Consider the following 16,397-nt stretch of genomic DNA (forward strand, 5'->3'; position numbering starts at 1 on the left):
GAGCTGTAAGAAGTAAATGTCTTGTTTAAGCCCCCAGTCTGGGGTATTTTGTTAATGGTGATCCAAGCTGACTGAGACTAACCAAAAGTCCTTCCAGCTTGAAGTTCAATTCTTTAACTTGGGGCCCTAAGAGGTGGGATGGGTAAAGTGACCAATGATCCGGGACACAGTGTGGCACAACTACTAGCAGTTTCAAATCCACAGACCTGGGTCTGAATCTCAGCTTTGTCACCTGTAACTTGGTGACCTCAAGCAAGCCACCCAACAGTTCCAACATGGCAGGTGGGAATGTGGGTGAATGTGGACCCAAAAGGTCTGGGTTTGAATCCTGGCTCCTCTACCTACCAGCTGTGCAGCCTTGGTCAACACTCATAACCTTTGACTTGGTTTCCTGCTCTGTAAAATGGGGATAATGTTGGTTCTTATTTCACAGAGAGGTTGCTGTGAGGATTAAATGACTTTCTGCATGCTTAGAACAGGGCCGGGGCATGGTGAGCTCTTAGGAATGTTGGAGATTCTTCCTTCGCCCCAGGTTCCCCGTCTCTAAAATGAGGTTGAGAATGCTTACCACGCAAGGCTGCTGAGGTTTTTGGGTTTTGGTCACACCACACAGCTTGTGGGATCTTAGTTCCCAGACCAGGGATTGAACCCAGGTCCACGGCAGTGAAAACCCGTGTCCTAATCACTGGACTACCAGGGAATTCCCCTGGTTGCTGAGGATTCAATGATTTAGTGTGTGTGACGGCATCTGGCATCTTGTAGGTACCCAATAAATTGCTACTATCAGTGCTAATCAATAGAAATTCCCCTGTCAACAGCTCAGTGCCTGGATGACCTTAAAAAAATTCATCCTATATTTTTCTCTGCAGAGGAAGAGAATGTAGTTCCCCCACCCATGCACTCACCCCCCCTCCCCCTCCCCAGGGGCTGGAAAGTCTTGGGCTCAAAGAGACGCTAGCTGTTGACTGAGCCTGGGGCGGGCAGCCTGCCACAGTGGGGCCAGGCAGGACACCACCTGGACCAGGAGAGCTCCAGCTCCGCTGCGTGTTAGCCGTGGACTTGGGTAGCACCTCCACTGGCCTCAGCTTCCTCATCTGTATAATGGAGATGATAAGCCCCGCCTCACTCCCTCACAGGCTATGGTGAGGCTTGGCTAAGGTGGGGGATACAAAGAAGTGCCCATTGTCCATGGTCATATAAGAGTGAGGGTGACGAGTTCCCCACCTCCTCACCCCCATTCCTTCACTCCCCCCCACTTCACCCAAAGGCCTTGGGGCCAGAGGTGAATCCCTGAACTAAGTCTCTTTCTGGCCTCCATCTCCACCCTGCCCTGCCCCCCAGGGAAGAGCTTAGGACTCCTTAGGACTCCAGAGCCCTGCATGGACTAGAAGAGCCAAGGAGTCACCCCATTCAACCCCCGTCATTGGAGCAGGTCTCCTGGCCACTGTTCAAGATCACATAGCAAGTGGGACTTTTCTGGGTCAAGGTGATGAGCTGACTGTGCCATCCCTGGGGGTGGAGATGCAGCCTCCCTCCTCCCCAGCAGGCGCCCAACACATCCCTTCCAGCCAAAAGAACTGCCAGGGGTGGGGTGAGAATTGCCCCTCACAGCCCCTCACGCTGACGTGCAGTTTTTCTCTCTGAGCCCACTTGAGGAGGCAGGGATGGGCCAGGTTTAGCATTTTTATCCCTATTTTATTTATTTATTTATATATTTATTGGCTGCGCCGCCCCGCGGCTTGTGGGATCTTAGTTCCCCAACCAGGGATCGAACCCGGGCCCTCGGCACTGAAAGCGTGGAGTCCTAACCACTGGACTGCCAGGGAATTCCCATGTCCCCATTTTAGAGAGAAGAAAACTGAAGCAGTCACAGAAAAACTTGCACATGAATGTCCATGGCAGCGTTACTCATAACAGCCCCAAAGTGGAAACCACCCAAGGGTCCAACAACAGATAAATGGATAAACAAGATGTGGTTAACCATAAAGTAGAGTATTATTCAGCCATAAGAAGAAATGAAGTACCGATACATGTTACATTACAGCTGAACCTTGAAACCGTGAACCTTGAAATCATGATGCTATGTGGGAGAAGCCAGTCACAAAAGACCATGGATTACATGATTCCATGCATGTGAAACGTCCAGAATAAGCAGACCCATAGAGACAGGAAGTAGATTAGTGGTTCCAGGCTTTGGGGAGGGGGAAGGAGAATGAGTAGTGACTGCTAATGGGTACAGGGTTTCTTTTGGAGGTGATGAAAATGTCCTAAAATTGACTGCAGTGATGTTGCACAACTCTGTAAATATACTAAAAGCCATTGACTTGTCCGTCTTAAGCGGATGAATTATATGGTGTGGGAATGATATCTAATAAAGCTGTTACCAAAAAGGAAGACAGGCAACAAAGCTACCCAAGATGACACAGCCAGGAAAGCAGGAGATGATGGGCCCTGCATCACAGCCCTGGATGCCTGCTTCCCTAACTGGGTGAGGGTGGCCGGGGGCAGGGAGAGGAGCTCGGCCTCCCTTTCTGCAGGAAGCAGGGCAGCGCAGCCTGCCCACTGCACAGTTTTCCCAGGCCTGGTATTGTGCTTGGCGGTGACAGCCTGTGCTGGGAGGTCATGGCGGGTGGAGGGGAGGGAAGGAGGTGGGGGAGGGGCAGAGGCAGCCCACAGTGGTTACCAGGGAGATGCAGCTGAGCTGGGCCCTGCTCTGGCCAGCCAGGCCTCCAGACCCAAGACTGAGTGAGCGTGCCTCCCAGGTCTCATGCAAAGCGGGCAGTGGGGAAGGGGAAAGAGGCACCGATTTTCCAGGGTTAGGGTTGAGGGCAGCCCCCCTCCTTCCCTTCCCCCAAATGGGCCAGGCAGCAGAGGGGGAGGAGAAGGGGATGGAGTAACAGCAGCAATTGACATTCATCCCCTGTAGCTCCCAGTCCACAGCCCCACCTACCCAGAGGGGCTCCCAGGGAGAAGGTGGGGAGTTGACCTTCGGGCAGGAGCTGGGGCTGGAGGGGCAGACGAATTAGGCCCCACAAGTGCCAAGAGCGCTGCTCTGAGATCTTCCCTCTCTCCTTCCTCTTATGGAAAATGGGGATTACAAGAATCCGTCCTCCGAGAGCTTCAGTGAGAATGACATGGGATGGAATGGGGGAAGCACTGGGTAGGTGCTGGGTGAGAGGGTGCTCCTTCCGGACAAGGTGGCTAAGTTGGGCGTGGAGGGGAGAGGGAGTGGGCAGAAGGAGAGACCCGCCAGCCAAAGCCGCCCCTTATGCTCATCTTCCCTGTTTCCCCAAGGACTCACCCACACACTAGGTCCCTGCGCTGCCCCTCATAGCTTCTCCTTTCATTTAGTTCCTGCAATAGTCCTTTAAGGCTGGTGCTATTATGACCCCATTTTGCAGATGAGGAAACTGAGGCTCAGAGAGGCTGTCACTCACTCAATGCCACACAGCAATTAATGTCTGAGCCAGGACTTGAACCAGGGGAATCCGACTCTGGAGCCTTGGAGTGGGAAGTCAGGAGTCCTGGGTTCAGCCCCTGCATTGCTACTGACTTGCTGTGTGATCTTGGACAGAGTCTTTCCCTCTCTGGTTCCTGCCAGAGCCCTGGACTTGAAGAAACTCTACAGCGCAGGGCAGCCTGGGAGACCAGGGAGAGCGGAACAAGGGGGTGCTGAGCAAGCCTCCAGTTCAGACCCTTTCTCCAGAATATTGCCACAGAAGGGGGCAAGTGAAGACAGGGCTTTTATTGTCTGAATGCTATACACAGTCTTTACAAAAAGTCTTTACAGGACTTCCCTGGTGGCGCAGTGATTAAGAATCAGCCTGCCGACGCAGGGGACACAGGTTTGAGCCCTGGTCTGGGAAGATCCCACATGCCGCGGAGCAACTAAGCCTGTGGACTACAACTACTGAGCCTGCGCTCTAGAGCCTGCAAGCCACAACTACTGAGACTGCGTGCTGCAACTACTGAAGCCCATGCGCCTAGAGCCTGTGCTCTGCAACAAGAGAAGCCACCGCAATGAGAAGCCCGCGCACAGCAACGAAGACTCAACAGATCCAAAAATAAATAATAAAATATTTTTTCTTTAAAAAGTCTTTACAGAAATTATTTTCCATTTTTAAATTTCCCAGTTGCCCTCAAAGGTTGAAATCACAATTGTTTCCATTTTACAAATGAGGAAGCTGAAGCTCAGAGAGGATAAGTGACTTGCCCAAAGTCACACAGCAGGTAAGTGACAGAGGCCAGATTTGTCTGAAAGCAAATGGTGCTTTTCCTGCGAGGATAAATTCTGTTCCTGGTTCAGCCAAGACAAGGCTGAAGTTTTCCCAAAAGAACTTTCCCTGAGAAAGGGGAAATAAACTCCGAGAGCAGAGAAATAGATGTGTCTGTAGAACATGTGCTTCAACTCAAACAGAGCTAAGCCCTAGCTCCTGAGGAATTCGGTGTGCCCATCTGGGGGCATCTCTGGCCTGGAATAATGCCCTTCAGAACTAGCAGTTGGAGGGCAAGAGGACAGCTCAGGACCCAGAGGGCCCAGGACTGAATCCTGGCTCTGCAGTGTCCTAGCTGAGTGACCCTCCCTCTTTGAGCCTCAGTTTCCCCATCTGTCCAATAGGGCAAATCGTAGCACCCTGTCCAGGTTATGAGAGGAGCTGGGAGCTGTGTCAATGGTCCACCTGTGAGTGTTTTGGTTCTGACCCTGCCAGCCAAGATCCTCTTCATTTCCCTGCAAGAAGATCAAACCCCAGCAATTCCACAGACAAAAGGGCCAGGGGAGCTGAAAACAAAACATCAGGGCTGTTCGGAGATAACCCTAGGCAAGGTCGTGATACAGCTTCACAGGGCTGTGAATGGTGACTCAGCCCTGACAGCAGGTGGCCATCAACCTGGTGTTGGGGCTCCTCCAATTATCAGCTCCCCAAAAAAGAACTGGGCAGGAGATGGCCCTCAGAGTCCTCTGTTGACCAAGCGAATCCCTCTCCTGGGCAGATCAGGGAAAGCAAGGTGACTCAACCACCCAGGGCTGTGTGACCTGGGGCAAGCACCTGCCCTTCTCTGGGCCTCAATTTTCTCCTCAGCTATATGAATCATCATTGGTCCAGATGACTCATGAGGGTCACTCCAACTCTCCTCTGAGGTTGTCAGAAACACACACGTCACTGAATATGATTGCCAGGCTCTGGGACAACAAACAGGAGAGGAGACAGCCCTGCCCTTAGAGGGCCCCATTCCACTGGGGGTAGCAGATAGACAAGTAAAACACAGGGTGGTTAGTCCTGATACGACTAGATCACAGCCACCGGGACTTCCCTGGTGGCACAGTGGTTAAGAATCCGCCTGCCAATGCAGGGGACATGGATTTGATCCCTGGTCTGGGAAGATCCCACATGCCGTGGAGCAACTGAGCCCGTGCTCCACAACTACTGAGCCTATGCTCCGGAGCCCATGAGCCACAGCTACTGAGCCCGCGTGCCACAACTACTGAAGCCCATGCTCCTAGAGCCCGTGCTCAGCAACAAGAGAAGCCACCGCAATGAGAAGCCCGTGCACCGCAACGAAGAGTAGACCCTGCTCGCCGCAACTAGAGAAAGCCCGCGCGCAGCAACGAAGACCCAACGCAGCCAAAAATAAATAAATAATTTATAAATTTATTTTATAAAAAAACAAAACAAAACAAAATTCAAGTAGTGAGTTTAAAAAAGAAAAAGATCACAGCCACCATCGATTGATTATTAACCGTGTACCAAGTGGTATGCCAAACCCTTTGCCCTGTTTCCTCATTTACTCCTCACAACACACCTACATGATAATTACTGTTATTAACCCTGTTCTTCAGAGGAATAAACTGAGGCCCAGAGAGGTGAAGAGTTTTGCTGGGGTCACACAGCCTTCCACACCCTGGAGACGTTTTGGGGGGCGGTGCAGAAAGGCCTCCAGTGGGAGGCGCAGCAGGTCCCTGAAAGCGCCTGCCTCCCCTGGAGAGGGAAGAGAACAGGGCCTGGGGTTCTATTTCTGGCTTTGTGCTGACTCAGACTGTGACCTTGGGTGAGTCACTTGTCAACTACAGCAAGCTTAAAAGCAACTCCCTCAATAAAAACATCCCAGCCCGAGCCCCCATTGTGGAGGAACAGAGAGGGGGAGGAATGGGTATGGTGGCTTGGAAAGGGGAAGGGCAGGGAACACAGGGTGATGGTGGAAGGGCTTTCTGAACTTTGAGGTCTTGCCTGTGATGGGCCAGAGGAGGTGAGGAAACAGCCTCAGAACCACCAGAGAGAAGCTGGCACTTCCCCGGCCCCTCCCCCTCTCCCAGCCTCCCAGACACTCCTTAAAATACATCAGTGCCAAAGCTGCTCTAGCAGCTGGAGGTGACCTAATTAAACCTGGTTCTTTCCCTCTCCCACATCGTGTTTGTGTGTTTGTGTGTGTGTGTGTGTGTGTGTGTATATTGCAGGGAGGTGGGGGTGCGCTGCCCCGGCCAATACTTGAGCTTAATTGAGACCCTTTAACTCTCCTCCTTGTTATGTCCCCAAGCTGCCCTGGGGGGCTGCTATGATTAAGCCCTTTGGGCTTCCTTGGTATTAGTGGGGGTAGGGATGCCAGGATGGACACCACGAGATCCATGCTCACATCCCAGCTCTGCTGGGCTGTGTGACCCTGGGCAAGTTGCTTTCCCATCCTGAGTCCCCCTAGAAAGAGGTACGGCCTGGTCAAAGTCACATTTAGACTGGCCGAGCTTGCATTCAAATCAATATAACCCCAAAGCCCATGAGCTTTCCAGCGTGCCATGCCACTCCTCCTGGTGACCATCATGCCACTGGCTTTGGGGCAGGGGAAGAGCTCCCCGCTCCCATTGCTTTTTGCCTCCCATCTTAATGCTCTGCATGGACAAAGGTCTGAATTGCCCCAAGACCTCTTCCCACCAGGCTCTGGGTCCTGGTTTTGCTGGTTGTTACCAATGGATGTGACCAGCTCAGCTAAGCCCTGAGCTCCCTCTGCTGGTGCCACTCTCAGGGACTTGCCTCTAGACCAGCCTGCAGGTGTCCCCTCCCCACCAGCCAGCTGTGTGGGACCCCCCAGTCCCCCCTAGGGAGGCCCCCTCCAAGGCCAGTGGACTTCTGTGAACATTGCCCATCCGTCTCTCTCCAGGCCTGGGAGAAACCTCTGTGGCCAAGATTGTCCCCTGACCTCTCCCAGGCCCCTGTGAGCTGGTTCCTGCTTACACCTGTCTTTGTTTTTGTTTTTGTTTTTGTTTTTGTTTTTGGAGGAGGGTCAGACAGATCCAGAGGGGTGGGGCAGATATGGGGAAATAGATGTTTTTGGAAAGGACTTAAAAGAAATGGTGGGGGGAGGTGGGGTAGGAGGCTGGGAGGAGGAAATATCCAGAATTTGGAGGACCCAGAGGCCTCTGGGATGGAGTCAGTTTTGGGGAACTGGCTCCCCATCCCCCAGGGGGCTGGAGACAGTCCCTTCCGAGGGAGACGTCTCCACAGGAGCATACCCAGGGGGGCATGATGCCAGGCTCTCAGAGAGGTTGCCCACCCTCCACCCGGGCGCACTTCCTCTTCCCCTCCCCCAGCCCCAGCGGATGCAGCAGTTCACACTCTGTATTTATTATTGTTCTCGCTCCGCGTCTCCCTCCCCTCTGCCTGGGAAGAGTCTGCAGGCTGGCAGATTGGCAGGAACCTGCTGTCTCCCTTCTGGGTGCCAGCATCACCCCTTATCTCCGCCCGGACTCCTTGTGCCAGGGTCAAGCCACTGAGGAACTCGGCACTAAGCAAGGCTGCCCGAGTCCCTGAATCCCACGGCAGGGGACCCAGCAGCCCCTGGCTTATCACCCCTGCCCTCCAGGGGCTGCGTCCTGGCAAGGGTGGAGGTTACAGCCAGACCAGTGGGCAAGGGAGAGGAGTGGCCTTAGGAGAGGCAAGAGCTCCTGGTGGGGTTGGCTCTGAGGCAAAGGGGAATATAAGAACATGGAGCCACCTCCCCAAGCCAATTAACACCATTATCCCCCATCACATCAGGGAAGAAATAGTCAGGATGAGACAGCTGCTCCAGGTCCAACTGTCTGCCTGCCCCAGATGGTCCCTGCCGACCCCCAACCCAGATTCCAAGGGGAAAGACCTATTTTGCTCCCTGCTGCACTCTCTTTTCAGTGTCTGGTAGGAGACACAGTGATTTCTCCAGTCATTTCTCTCCCCCTGGTTCCCAGACAGGAGGCTGCGGCTTGGCAGGTGTCTGATGCTCTCTGCTTCTTGAGCCAGACACAAGTCCCAGACACACACACACACACACACACACACACACACACACACACACACCCTCTCACAGGGAGCCACACAGCCTCAGCTTCCCCTGGGGGCCAGGGAGAGGGAGCGCAGGCGGCGGGATGGCCCGGTGGGCTCATGTGCTCAGCCGCCTGCCCCTCTTCTGTAAACTGAACGGGGCTGAACCAGCCCCAGGGGAGGTGCCCACCTTCCCAGTGCCCCCAAATCACGCCTCCCTCCTTCGCCCCTGCCAGAGCCAGTTTCCAGTGTGCCCTCTGTGTGCCCGCACGGTCTGGCCCCTTACCTCTCCCTGGCAGCTGAGGTCCTGGCACTGCCTCCTGCAGCTGGCTTCAGACTCGGCCTCTCGCGCGCGCTTGGAGCTGATGAGCAGGGGATGGTCTGAAAGATGAGCTGTGTGTATGACTCTGTGTGAGTGTGTGTGTGTGTGTGTGTGTGTGTGTGAGCATGCGGCACCTCAGGCCCCTCACTCACTCACACACGCCTTCCTCCTGACGTCAGGAAGAGCTGGAGGGCGGGGCTGGGATGGAAATTTGTACTCCCTGCTTAAAGGGACACAGGGCCCGTCTCCTCTGGCCCCGGCACCACCTCCTGAGTCAGACGCAGGCAGTGCGAGAGAGTTAGCTGCATCTCTCAGGGCCCTAAAGCTTCTTTTTCTGGAAAGTGGCTTTTATTGGCAGGCCAGGGTATAATTTGCCCTGCCAGGTGGGAGCCGTGGCTGAGGAATGCAGAGGAGGAAGAGCTGGGGACAGCCTGCATTCCTGGCAGTGCGGGAGCAAGTGAGGCGGTGAGTGTGTGTGTGGGGGGGGGTGGGCCGCGGGGTTGGGGGTGAGTCTGGGAGAATGGAGGCCACAGCAGGGTCCCAGGGACTCTCAGACCTTCCTCTCCCCTCTGTACCCTCTTGTGTCTCCTGCCCTCCACTGGTCTGTCCCTCACTTGGCTCTGAGATCCTCGTGAGTGAACCCACGTGGGTAGGTCACAGGAACCCATCTCTTCCTCTGTCTGACCCACGGCAGGCCCTTGAGCTATTTCTAGTGAATTGAACTGAAGAGGAGTGAACGTTTGCTTCAGACACACACACACACACACACACACAAGCACCACAGCCTGGGAAGCTCTCCAGAGGCCCTGGATGTGAGTCTCAGCCCCAGTGCTTCCAAGCTGGGTGACCTTGGGCAAGTCTCTTACGACTCTGGTCCTCCACACGCTCTGTAAAGTAAGGAAGGAGGCCCTTTCTGAGGCGGCTGTCGGAGGCTCCAGCACAGCCCGTGTACAAGCCCCGGCCTGGCTGCAGGAGGCCCCTACACACTGGTTCCTCTTCCCTCTTCCCGTCCCTTCTCCTCAGACTCGGCCTGGAAAGAACGAAGTCTGTCCCTCACGTATCTTTAGTACTGCTGACGCAGCATGGCGTTTTCAAAAGAAGCCTTATTTAAAAAAAAAGGAGTGGGGAGTTTTAAAGGAGACAATTAAGAAAGATATAAATACCTAATAAAAATAGCTAGTAAGAGGCATTGAGGGCACCCCACCTGTCAGGCAACCTGCTTTGCCCTCATTTAAAGCTCAGGACAACCCAGCAATGTATTATCATCATCTGGATTTTGCTGGTGAGGAAAGAGTGGCTCGGGTAGGAGGAGTGACTTGCCTTACCTGGTTACAGGGGTATTTGAACCAATGTGACCGCTTATCCATGCCCTTCCAGAACGTCCCAGAACAATCAGGTTTCTGATTCTGCAAGAGAGATGGTGATACACGTCAGCTGTTGTTACCTGAGGCCCGGAGTTCTGATTCTATTCCACCCAGTCTGAGGACCCTGCGCAGAGGACCCCATGCCCCCTTTAATTCCTCTTCTTCCTCTCTGCCTCCATCTCTTCTAAAGATAATAATAGTTTCCAAAGTGCCCTCCCAGGCATCATCCCACCTGTTTCTTATAACAACTCTGTGAGGTTTACCTGGGTGAGGAAACAGGTTGCACAGATGGGCCTGGGCCCCAGGCTCTAGACCCATGATTTCCACACTCACCCACTTGTTTTTCTGGAGAAGGGCTGGGGCCAGGGTGGACACCTGTGATTTTCCCTGCCCACCACCCACTGTCCCTTCTGGGGGGAAATGCCTCCCTGCTTTCACCTGGGGACTCCTCTCTCCCCTGTCTTGGTCCACAGGACCCCTGGCCCAGGCCGGGCCAATCAGAACCAGAGTCAGGCCTTGGGCTGGAATGCCAGGCAGGCTCTTCTCCCGTGGCTCCTGAGTTGGTAGAGTTTCGGCCTTGAGCTGTTGGTGGCTGGGCGTTACGAGCCAGCAGAGGGGAGTGGCCAGGGAGGACCTCTCTGAGGTGACGATGTTTAAGCTGAGCCCCAAGTGACAAGAAGTATCTGGCCTTGCCACGATCTAGAGAGAACTGTGGGAAGAGGGGATGGTGTGTTAGAAGGCCCTCAGGCGGGAGTGAGCTTTGGCGTGACAGAGGACTGGGAAGGAGGCTGATGTGGCTGGAAGGGGTGAGGGAAGTGAGAGGTAGGGTATGAGCCTGGAGGGTGGGAGGCAGGGCCTCAAAGGCCAGTTCTGAGGAGGCTGCGGCTTGGTCCGCTGGGGACAAGGCCAAGGCAAGGGCCAAGGGCCTGACCTGTCCCTTCACATCCAGCCTCCAGTGTCTGCGGCCCTCCCCGCCCCGCCAGCTGGCAAACATGTGCTGTGACTGCCAGGCCGCCAGGAAGCCGTGAATGAAGGAGGCTGGGCTGAGGTTTGAAGCAGTGTTATGATTATTCTCGACAAAGACGAGAGGGCACAGCTGTTCATTCAGGAAAAGAGCAGCCCGTGGCACCACCCACCTACCCACCAGCAGCTGAGCTACAAAGAAATCATCTGCTGAAAACCAGGGGCTCCGCCCTGGAGGCTATTTCTGTGGAAACCAAGCATTCAAAAGCTCATCTCCTCGAAAGCCTCCGTCGCCTTGGAGAGACTGTAGAGGTGAGTCAAGGCAGAGCAGCCCTTAGTCTTATTGATTCCAATCGAATTATAATCCCCGTTTTGTTGTTGACTGTCAGCCCACAAGTGGGGGCCAGTTCTGGGCTTATGTGGCCTTGAATCCACATAACCCTTTAAGGTACATACACTCCTAAGGTGTTGGTGCCGGTTGACAGATGCTGAAACTTAGGCACAGAGAGGATAAGAAACTTACCCAGCACCACACAGCTGGTGATAGAGCTGGAATTAAAACACAGGAATTCTGACTTCATTACATTCTTGTTCTTTCTGCTACACCACGCCACACTGCCTTTGCAATGTCTTCAGTTCCCTGGATGCCCTTCTCCTCCACTGTGAGACTCATCTCCAGCCTCTACTAACGATTTTACCCAGTAAAGCAGAGTGGTCCTTCCCTCCTCTCTGGCTATGCCCCAGTCATCTTCTCTAATTCAACTACTGTCCTTCTGCCAGAGAAGATCTTTTCCTGCAGTTCTGAACACGTCATTTGTTCATTCACTCATACATTTGACAAATATTTACTGACTACTTACTATGTGTCAGATGGTCCAGGCTGGAAGACTGCAATGAATGAGACAGGTATATGCCTTGAGTTTACAAAGCTCCTGTTTCATCTAGGAAGAGACTTAGCACAAAGTGCACAAGCAAATAAATGTATAGTCACAAATTATGAAGACAACAAACAAGCAGGGTGAGACGAAGGAGACTAATAGGGCCAAGTCTACCTGCTGAGACAGAGGGCTGAGAAGGGGCCGGGTAAGCTGAGCCCAAGGCATGAGAAGGAGCCAGCCTTGTCAAAAAGCAGGGAAGAGGGTTTCCCTGGTGGCGCAGTGGTTGAGAGTCCGCCTGCCGATGCAGGGGACACGGGTTTGTGCCCCGGTCCGGGAGGATCCCACATGCCGCGGAGCGGCTGGGCCCGTGAGCCGTCGCTGAGCCTGCGCATCCGGAGCCTGTGCTCCACAACGGGAGAGGCCACAACAGTGAGAGGCCCGCGTACAGCGCAAAAAAAAAAAAAAAAAAAAGCAGGGAAAGGTGTTTCCCAAAGAGAGAACAGCAAGGGAGAACTCCCAGAGGCAGGAAAGGACTCCGCATGTTCAAGGAACTTCAGGTCAGCAGTGTGGCTGGAGCAGAGGCCACATTGTGTAAGGTTTGGGGGACCTGGCAAGAGGCCCGCTCCTCATCTGAGATGAGACAGTGTCGCTGGCAGCCTCGCAGCCTCATCCAGGGTAATGGTCAGGGCAGGCGGGAGGACGGGGGTATGAAAGGCTCTCCTGGCCCTGCCCCTAACCTGGAGCCTACCCTTAGGTTGGTGGGTGAGGGTCTCCTTCTGCTATAGCAGCTTGGATCCTCTCAAGTCACTAGGAGAAGCTCTCTGTGATGGGGTGAGGGGGTCCCTGGCCCACAGCCGGCCTCCCTTGCACCCTTCCCTGAGGACCTGGGGCTGGAACAGCCAGGCTGACCAGCTGACCTAGGTCTGGGATGGGCCGTGAGCCAGGCCTCTATCAGCCATCTGTTCACAGATGTGCGCTCCTGGACCTTGGGCCTCCAGCCTTCTCAACCCTTAGTGCTCAGCTCCGCTCTCACCTTCTGAGCCAGGCTGTCCCTGACCGCTCTCACCTTCTGAGCCAGGCTGTCCCTGACCGCCTTGGCCAGAGGAGCAGTTCTCACTCACTTGCTATCACATGCATGTGACCTTTCTCAGCAGCAGTGCCTGAGGTGATCTGTATCTGTTTCCCCATTTACTGTTGGTCCCCCTCACTGTAGCACTAGCCCTCATGCACAGCAGCCCTAACAAATATCTATTGACTTTCTGTACTTTGCTTTTGGCTCAAACCAGAACAGAGAGCAATGTCCTGGGATGCTTTGTTTAGGTCCCTTCTAGAATCACCATTCCCGGTGGTCCTCAGCTATGCCTCTGCCTCCATGGAGGGCATTTTTTTAAACATATTTATTATTTTTTTAAAATAAATTTATTTATTTACTTTTGGCTGAGTTGGGTCTTTGTTGCTGCGTGCAAGCTTTCTCTAGTTGCGGCGAGCAGGGGCTACTCTTCGTTGCGGTGTGCAGGCTTCTCGTTGCAGTGGCTTCTCTTGTTGCGGAGCACGGCCTCTAGGTGCGCAGGCTCAGTAGTTGTGGCACACAGGCTCAGTAGTTGTGGCACACGGGCTCTAGAGCACAGGCTCAGTGTTTGTAGTGCACGGGCTTAGTTGCTCCGCGACATGTGGGATCTTCCCCGAACAGGGCTCGAACCTGTGTCCCCTGTATGGGCAGGCGTATTCTTAACCACTGTGCCACCAGGGAAGCCCAAGGACAAAGTCCTTTTTGAAGATGGAAAGTCGGATAGGATAGCAGCAGGTTTGTGGGGTAGAGACGACCAGGAGCGCCATTTTGGCCCAGGTTAAGCTTGAGTTGCCAAATGGGCACGTGAGCAGGTAGGTTTGTAGACTGTGCAGGGGAGCCCGCCAGTTTAGAGGTGGGTAGAGGAACCTGGGAAGTGGGAAGAGGATCCGGGTGTGTGAAGGAGGAGGGAGTGATCAGCTGGGATAAACGCTGCCCTTGAGGACTGAGAATTACCACTGGATTTGCCAAAGTGGAGGCCATTGTTGACCTTGAAAAAGCAGCTTGGGTTGAGAGGTAGGGCCAAAAACCTCACGGGAGCAGGTTGAAGAGAGGACAAGAAGAGAGGATTTGGAAACAGCAAATGCAGATGACTCCTTCAAGGGGTTTTGCTGGTTAAAGGGAGCAGAAAATGGGGCAGTAGCTGGAGGGAAAGGGGGCCGAGAGGGTTTTTTTTAAGAAGTGAAAAAAATCTTAATTGCTTTTTAAAATTTGAATTTTATTCAGTTTTTAATTTGAATAGGTAATATGTTCCTATGATCCCAAACATCAAAGATTCTGAAGGGCATTTGAAAAAAAAATTCTTCCTACCCCTGTCACTCTCCCACACCCCTCAGGCATTCAGTTCCTTGCCCTGGACAGCCAGCGTAATTAGTCCCAGAGCACACACTCATGCACGCGCGCGCGCACACACACACAGTATTATTTTTCTTTTTATATGAATAGTAACATCCCATATAAACCGCTCTGTGCCTTGCATTTTTTAACAATATATTCTGAATATCATTCTATCTCAAGACACAGAGAGCATTTGCATCCTTTCTTATGGCTTTGCATTATTTCCCTCTATGGTACACCGTGTGTATTTTTTCATCCAGTCTTCCACTGATGGACAATCATTTGAGATGGGTTCTATCATTATCTCCATTTTACAGAGAGGCAAGGAGGTGCTGAGAGGTTCACCGGCTCCACCACGGTTGCTAGCTAGTGCGCTGCGGCGTGGGAACTCCATGCCCTTAACCACCACTGCTCTCTCCTCATCCTCCTGGATTAGTTTCCAACCCTATTTCTCCTTCACTCCTACACTCTTAGCAATTATTTTGCTATCCCTTTGTTCATTCAAATTGCACATATTTACAGGCGCTGACCTTGTGCCAGGCACAGGGCTAGGCCCTGAGGATGCAGAGGGACAGGACAGTCCTCTGCTGTCGAGGAGCTTGCAGACTAAGTCTTTGTGTGTTTTTGTAAGCTACCTCAAAGCTTCTGTGGAAGGACACAGAGAATTAATAAAGAAGCCTGGTCCTTGTTTTAACTAATGAGGAAAGCAATCGTGCCAACAAATCACTGTTGCAATCCTATGAGCTGAATACTATAAAAAAGCCTGGGAACTCTGCAATTCTGGCCTCATCCCCTGAGCCTGGCCCTCCTCCAGTTTCCCATCTCAGTGAAAGGCCTTAGGCGTTGGCTCCTCCCACTTCCGTCCACAGGTCTTCCACCCTATCTCTGAGAGCACCCCCTGAAGGCCTCTGGACTCGGTCCAACTTTGCTCTCCATGGCTACCAGCTTGCTTGGGTCTTCTCTTTCAGGGGCCACCCAGTAATTTCCTCCCTGGTGTTCTTGTCTCCACACCAGCCCCTTCCCATCCACTGTCCCTCCAGCTGATGTGTCACTATGTCATTTCCCCGTTCTGACATAGAAGGTGCTGCCCTTGGGCTAATGTGGTGGCAGCATAGCCCAGTGGTTAGGATGATCATGGGCTCTGGAGCCTGGATCCCACCTCTGCCACTTATTAGCTGTGTGACCTAGAACGACCCACTTAACCCCTCTTTGCTTTCGGTGAGGCAAAATGAGAAGAGATAAATGATAATGAAATAAATTAGATAACAATGGTAATAGCTCCTACCTTATACAGCTGTTGTGAGGATTAAAAGTTAATGGATAGTATAATAATAAGGCCCTTGTGATCTGGACCCTGCCTAGGTCTCCAGTCTCACCAGTTTTCATCTTCCCTATAAATTTTTGGATCCCTGAGAGAGCATCAAATCCTCTGGCCCCGCCCTCCCTCTCCTCCCTGCACCCTCTCTGAGCTGAAGCTGGGCCTGGGAACCAGTTCTTCTTCCCCACTGGATCTCTAACAGCTGTAAAATAGTGTGTTGGATGAATGAATGAGAAAGGTATTACATTTGGGTTCCAATGGATGAGTAGGAGTTTTTCAGGTAAAGAAGTGTTCAAGGTTGGGTTATAAAAAAAGGCTTGCTCCATCCTTCGGGCTGGAAACTCCCAGTGCCAGGAGGACAGAAGGGAGGTGAGGCTGGAGAGGAAGGCTGGGTTTAGTCCAGAATTTCTGCGTGGACAAAAGATATTCATGAAGGGAAGGCTTTTGTGACCGTGTGGGAGGTCAGTTGCAGGAAGGACTTGAGGGCAGGAGCTGGGATGTGTGGTGGCTAAGCTCCAGGGCAGCAATGAAAAGGCTCTCAGGGCAGTGATTATAGTGGTGATAGCTGTGGGAATGGAACGAAGAAGGAAAATTTGAGAGATATTTGAGAGGAAGAAATAATGATCTCCTAAATACTTTTTAAAAATTTAGTTATTTATTTATGGCTGTGTTTGCGTTCTGAAAGGATCACTCTGGCTGCAGCTTAGAGGACGGCCCGAGGCCAGCAAGGAGAGTAGTTACCGGCTGGGCGAGAGATGACTGGATTGCACCGAGGTCGCCTAGCAACCTGAGAGCGTTGTCGGAGGGTTGACAGCTGCGCCTGCGGCAGGCAAGGCCCCACCCCACCCCACTCAGGCCCCTCC

General features: G+C 53.0%; 2 protein-coding genes and 1 long non-coding RNA gene across 5 annotated transcripts in view; 2 read left to right on the plus strand and 1 right to left on the minus strand.

Annotated features, from left to right (window-relative positions):
- The window catches only part of PMM1 (phosphomannomutase 1), a 17,115-nt gene extending 13,077 nt beyond the window's left edge, over window positions 1–4,038 (plus strand). The window contains exon 8 of the mRNA XM_079938259.1: window positions 3,791–4,038. Within this exon, the coding sequence (XP_079794385.1) occupies window positions 3,791–3,892 (102 nt within the window). The 3' untranslated portion in view covers window positions 3,893–4,038. The remainder of the gene's footprint in view (window positions 1–3,790) is intronic.
- The window catches only part of CSDC2 (cold shock domain containing C2), a 15,136-nt gene extending 4,618 nt beyond the window's left edge, over window positions 1–10,518 (minus strand). Inside the window, exons 1-3 of one of the 3 annotated variants that reach the window (XM_079938262.1) lie at window positions 10,410–10,429; window positions 9,933–10,013; window positions 8,572–8,666 (exon numbers count right to left, since the gene is read on the minus strand). Coding sequence is in view for 1 of the 3 variants with exons in the window: in XM_079938260.1 (XP_079794386.1) it covers window positions 9,933–9,974 (42 nt within the window). In the remaining 2 variants the exon portion in view is untranslated. Of the gene's footprint in view, window positions 1–8,571; window positions 8,871–9,932; window positions 10,014–10,409 lie in introns of those variants that run through there. The other 2 variants (XM_079938260.1, XM_079938261.1) reach the window with 2 other exon arrangements.
- Window positions 8,880–16,357, plus strand: LOC307194879. The gene is made up of 3 exons (XR_013830646.1): window positions 8,880–9,072; window positions 10,921–11,246; window positions 16,220–16,357. It is a non-coding gene; the product is annotated as an uncharacterized lncRNA (long non-coding RNA).
- Window positions 16,358–16,397: the final 40 nt, after the last annotated feature.

This window comes from Stenella coeruleoalba, assembly GCF_951394435.1.
Source record: "Stenella coeruleoalba genome assembly, chromosome: 11".
Classification (NCBI taxonomy): Eukaryota; Metazoa; Chordata; class Mammalia; order Artiodactyla; family Delphinidae; genus Stenella; species Stenella coeruleoalba.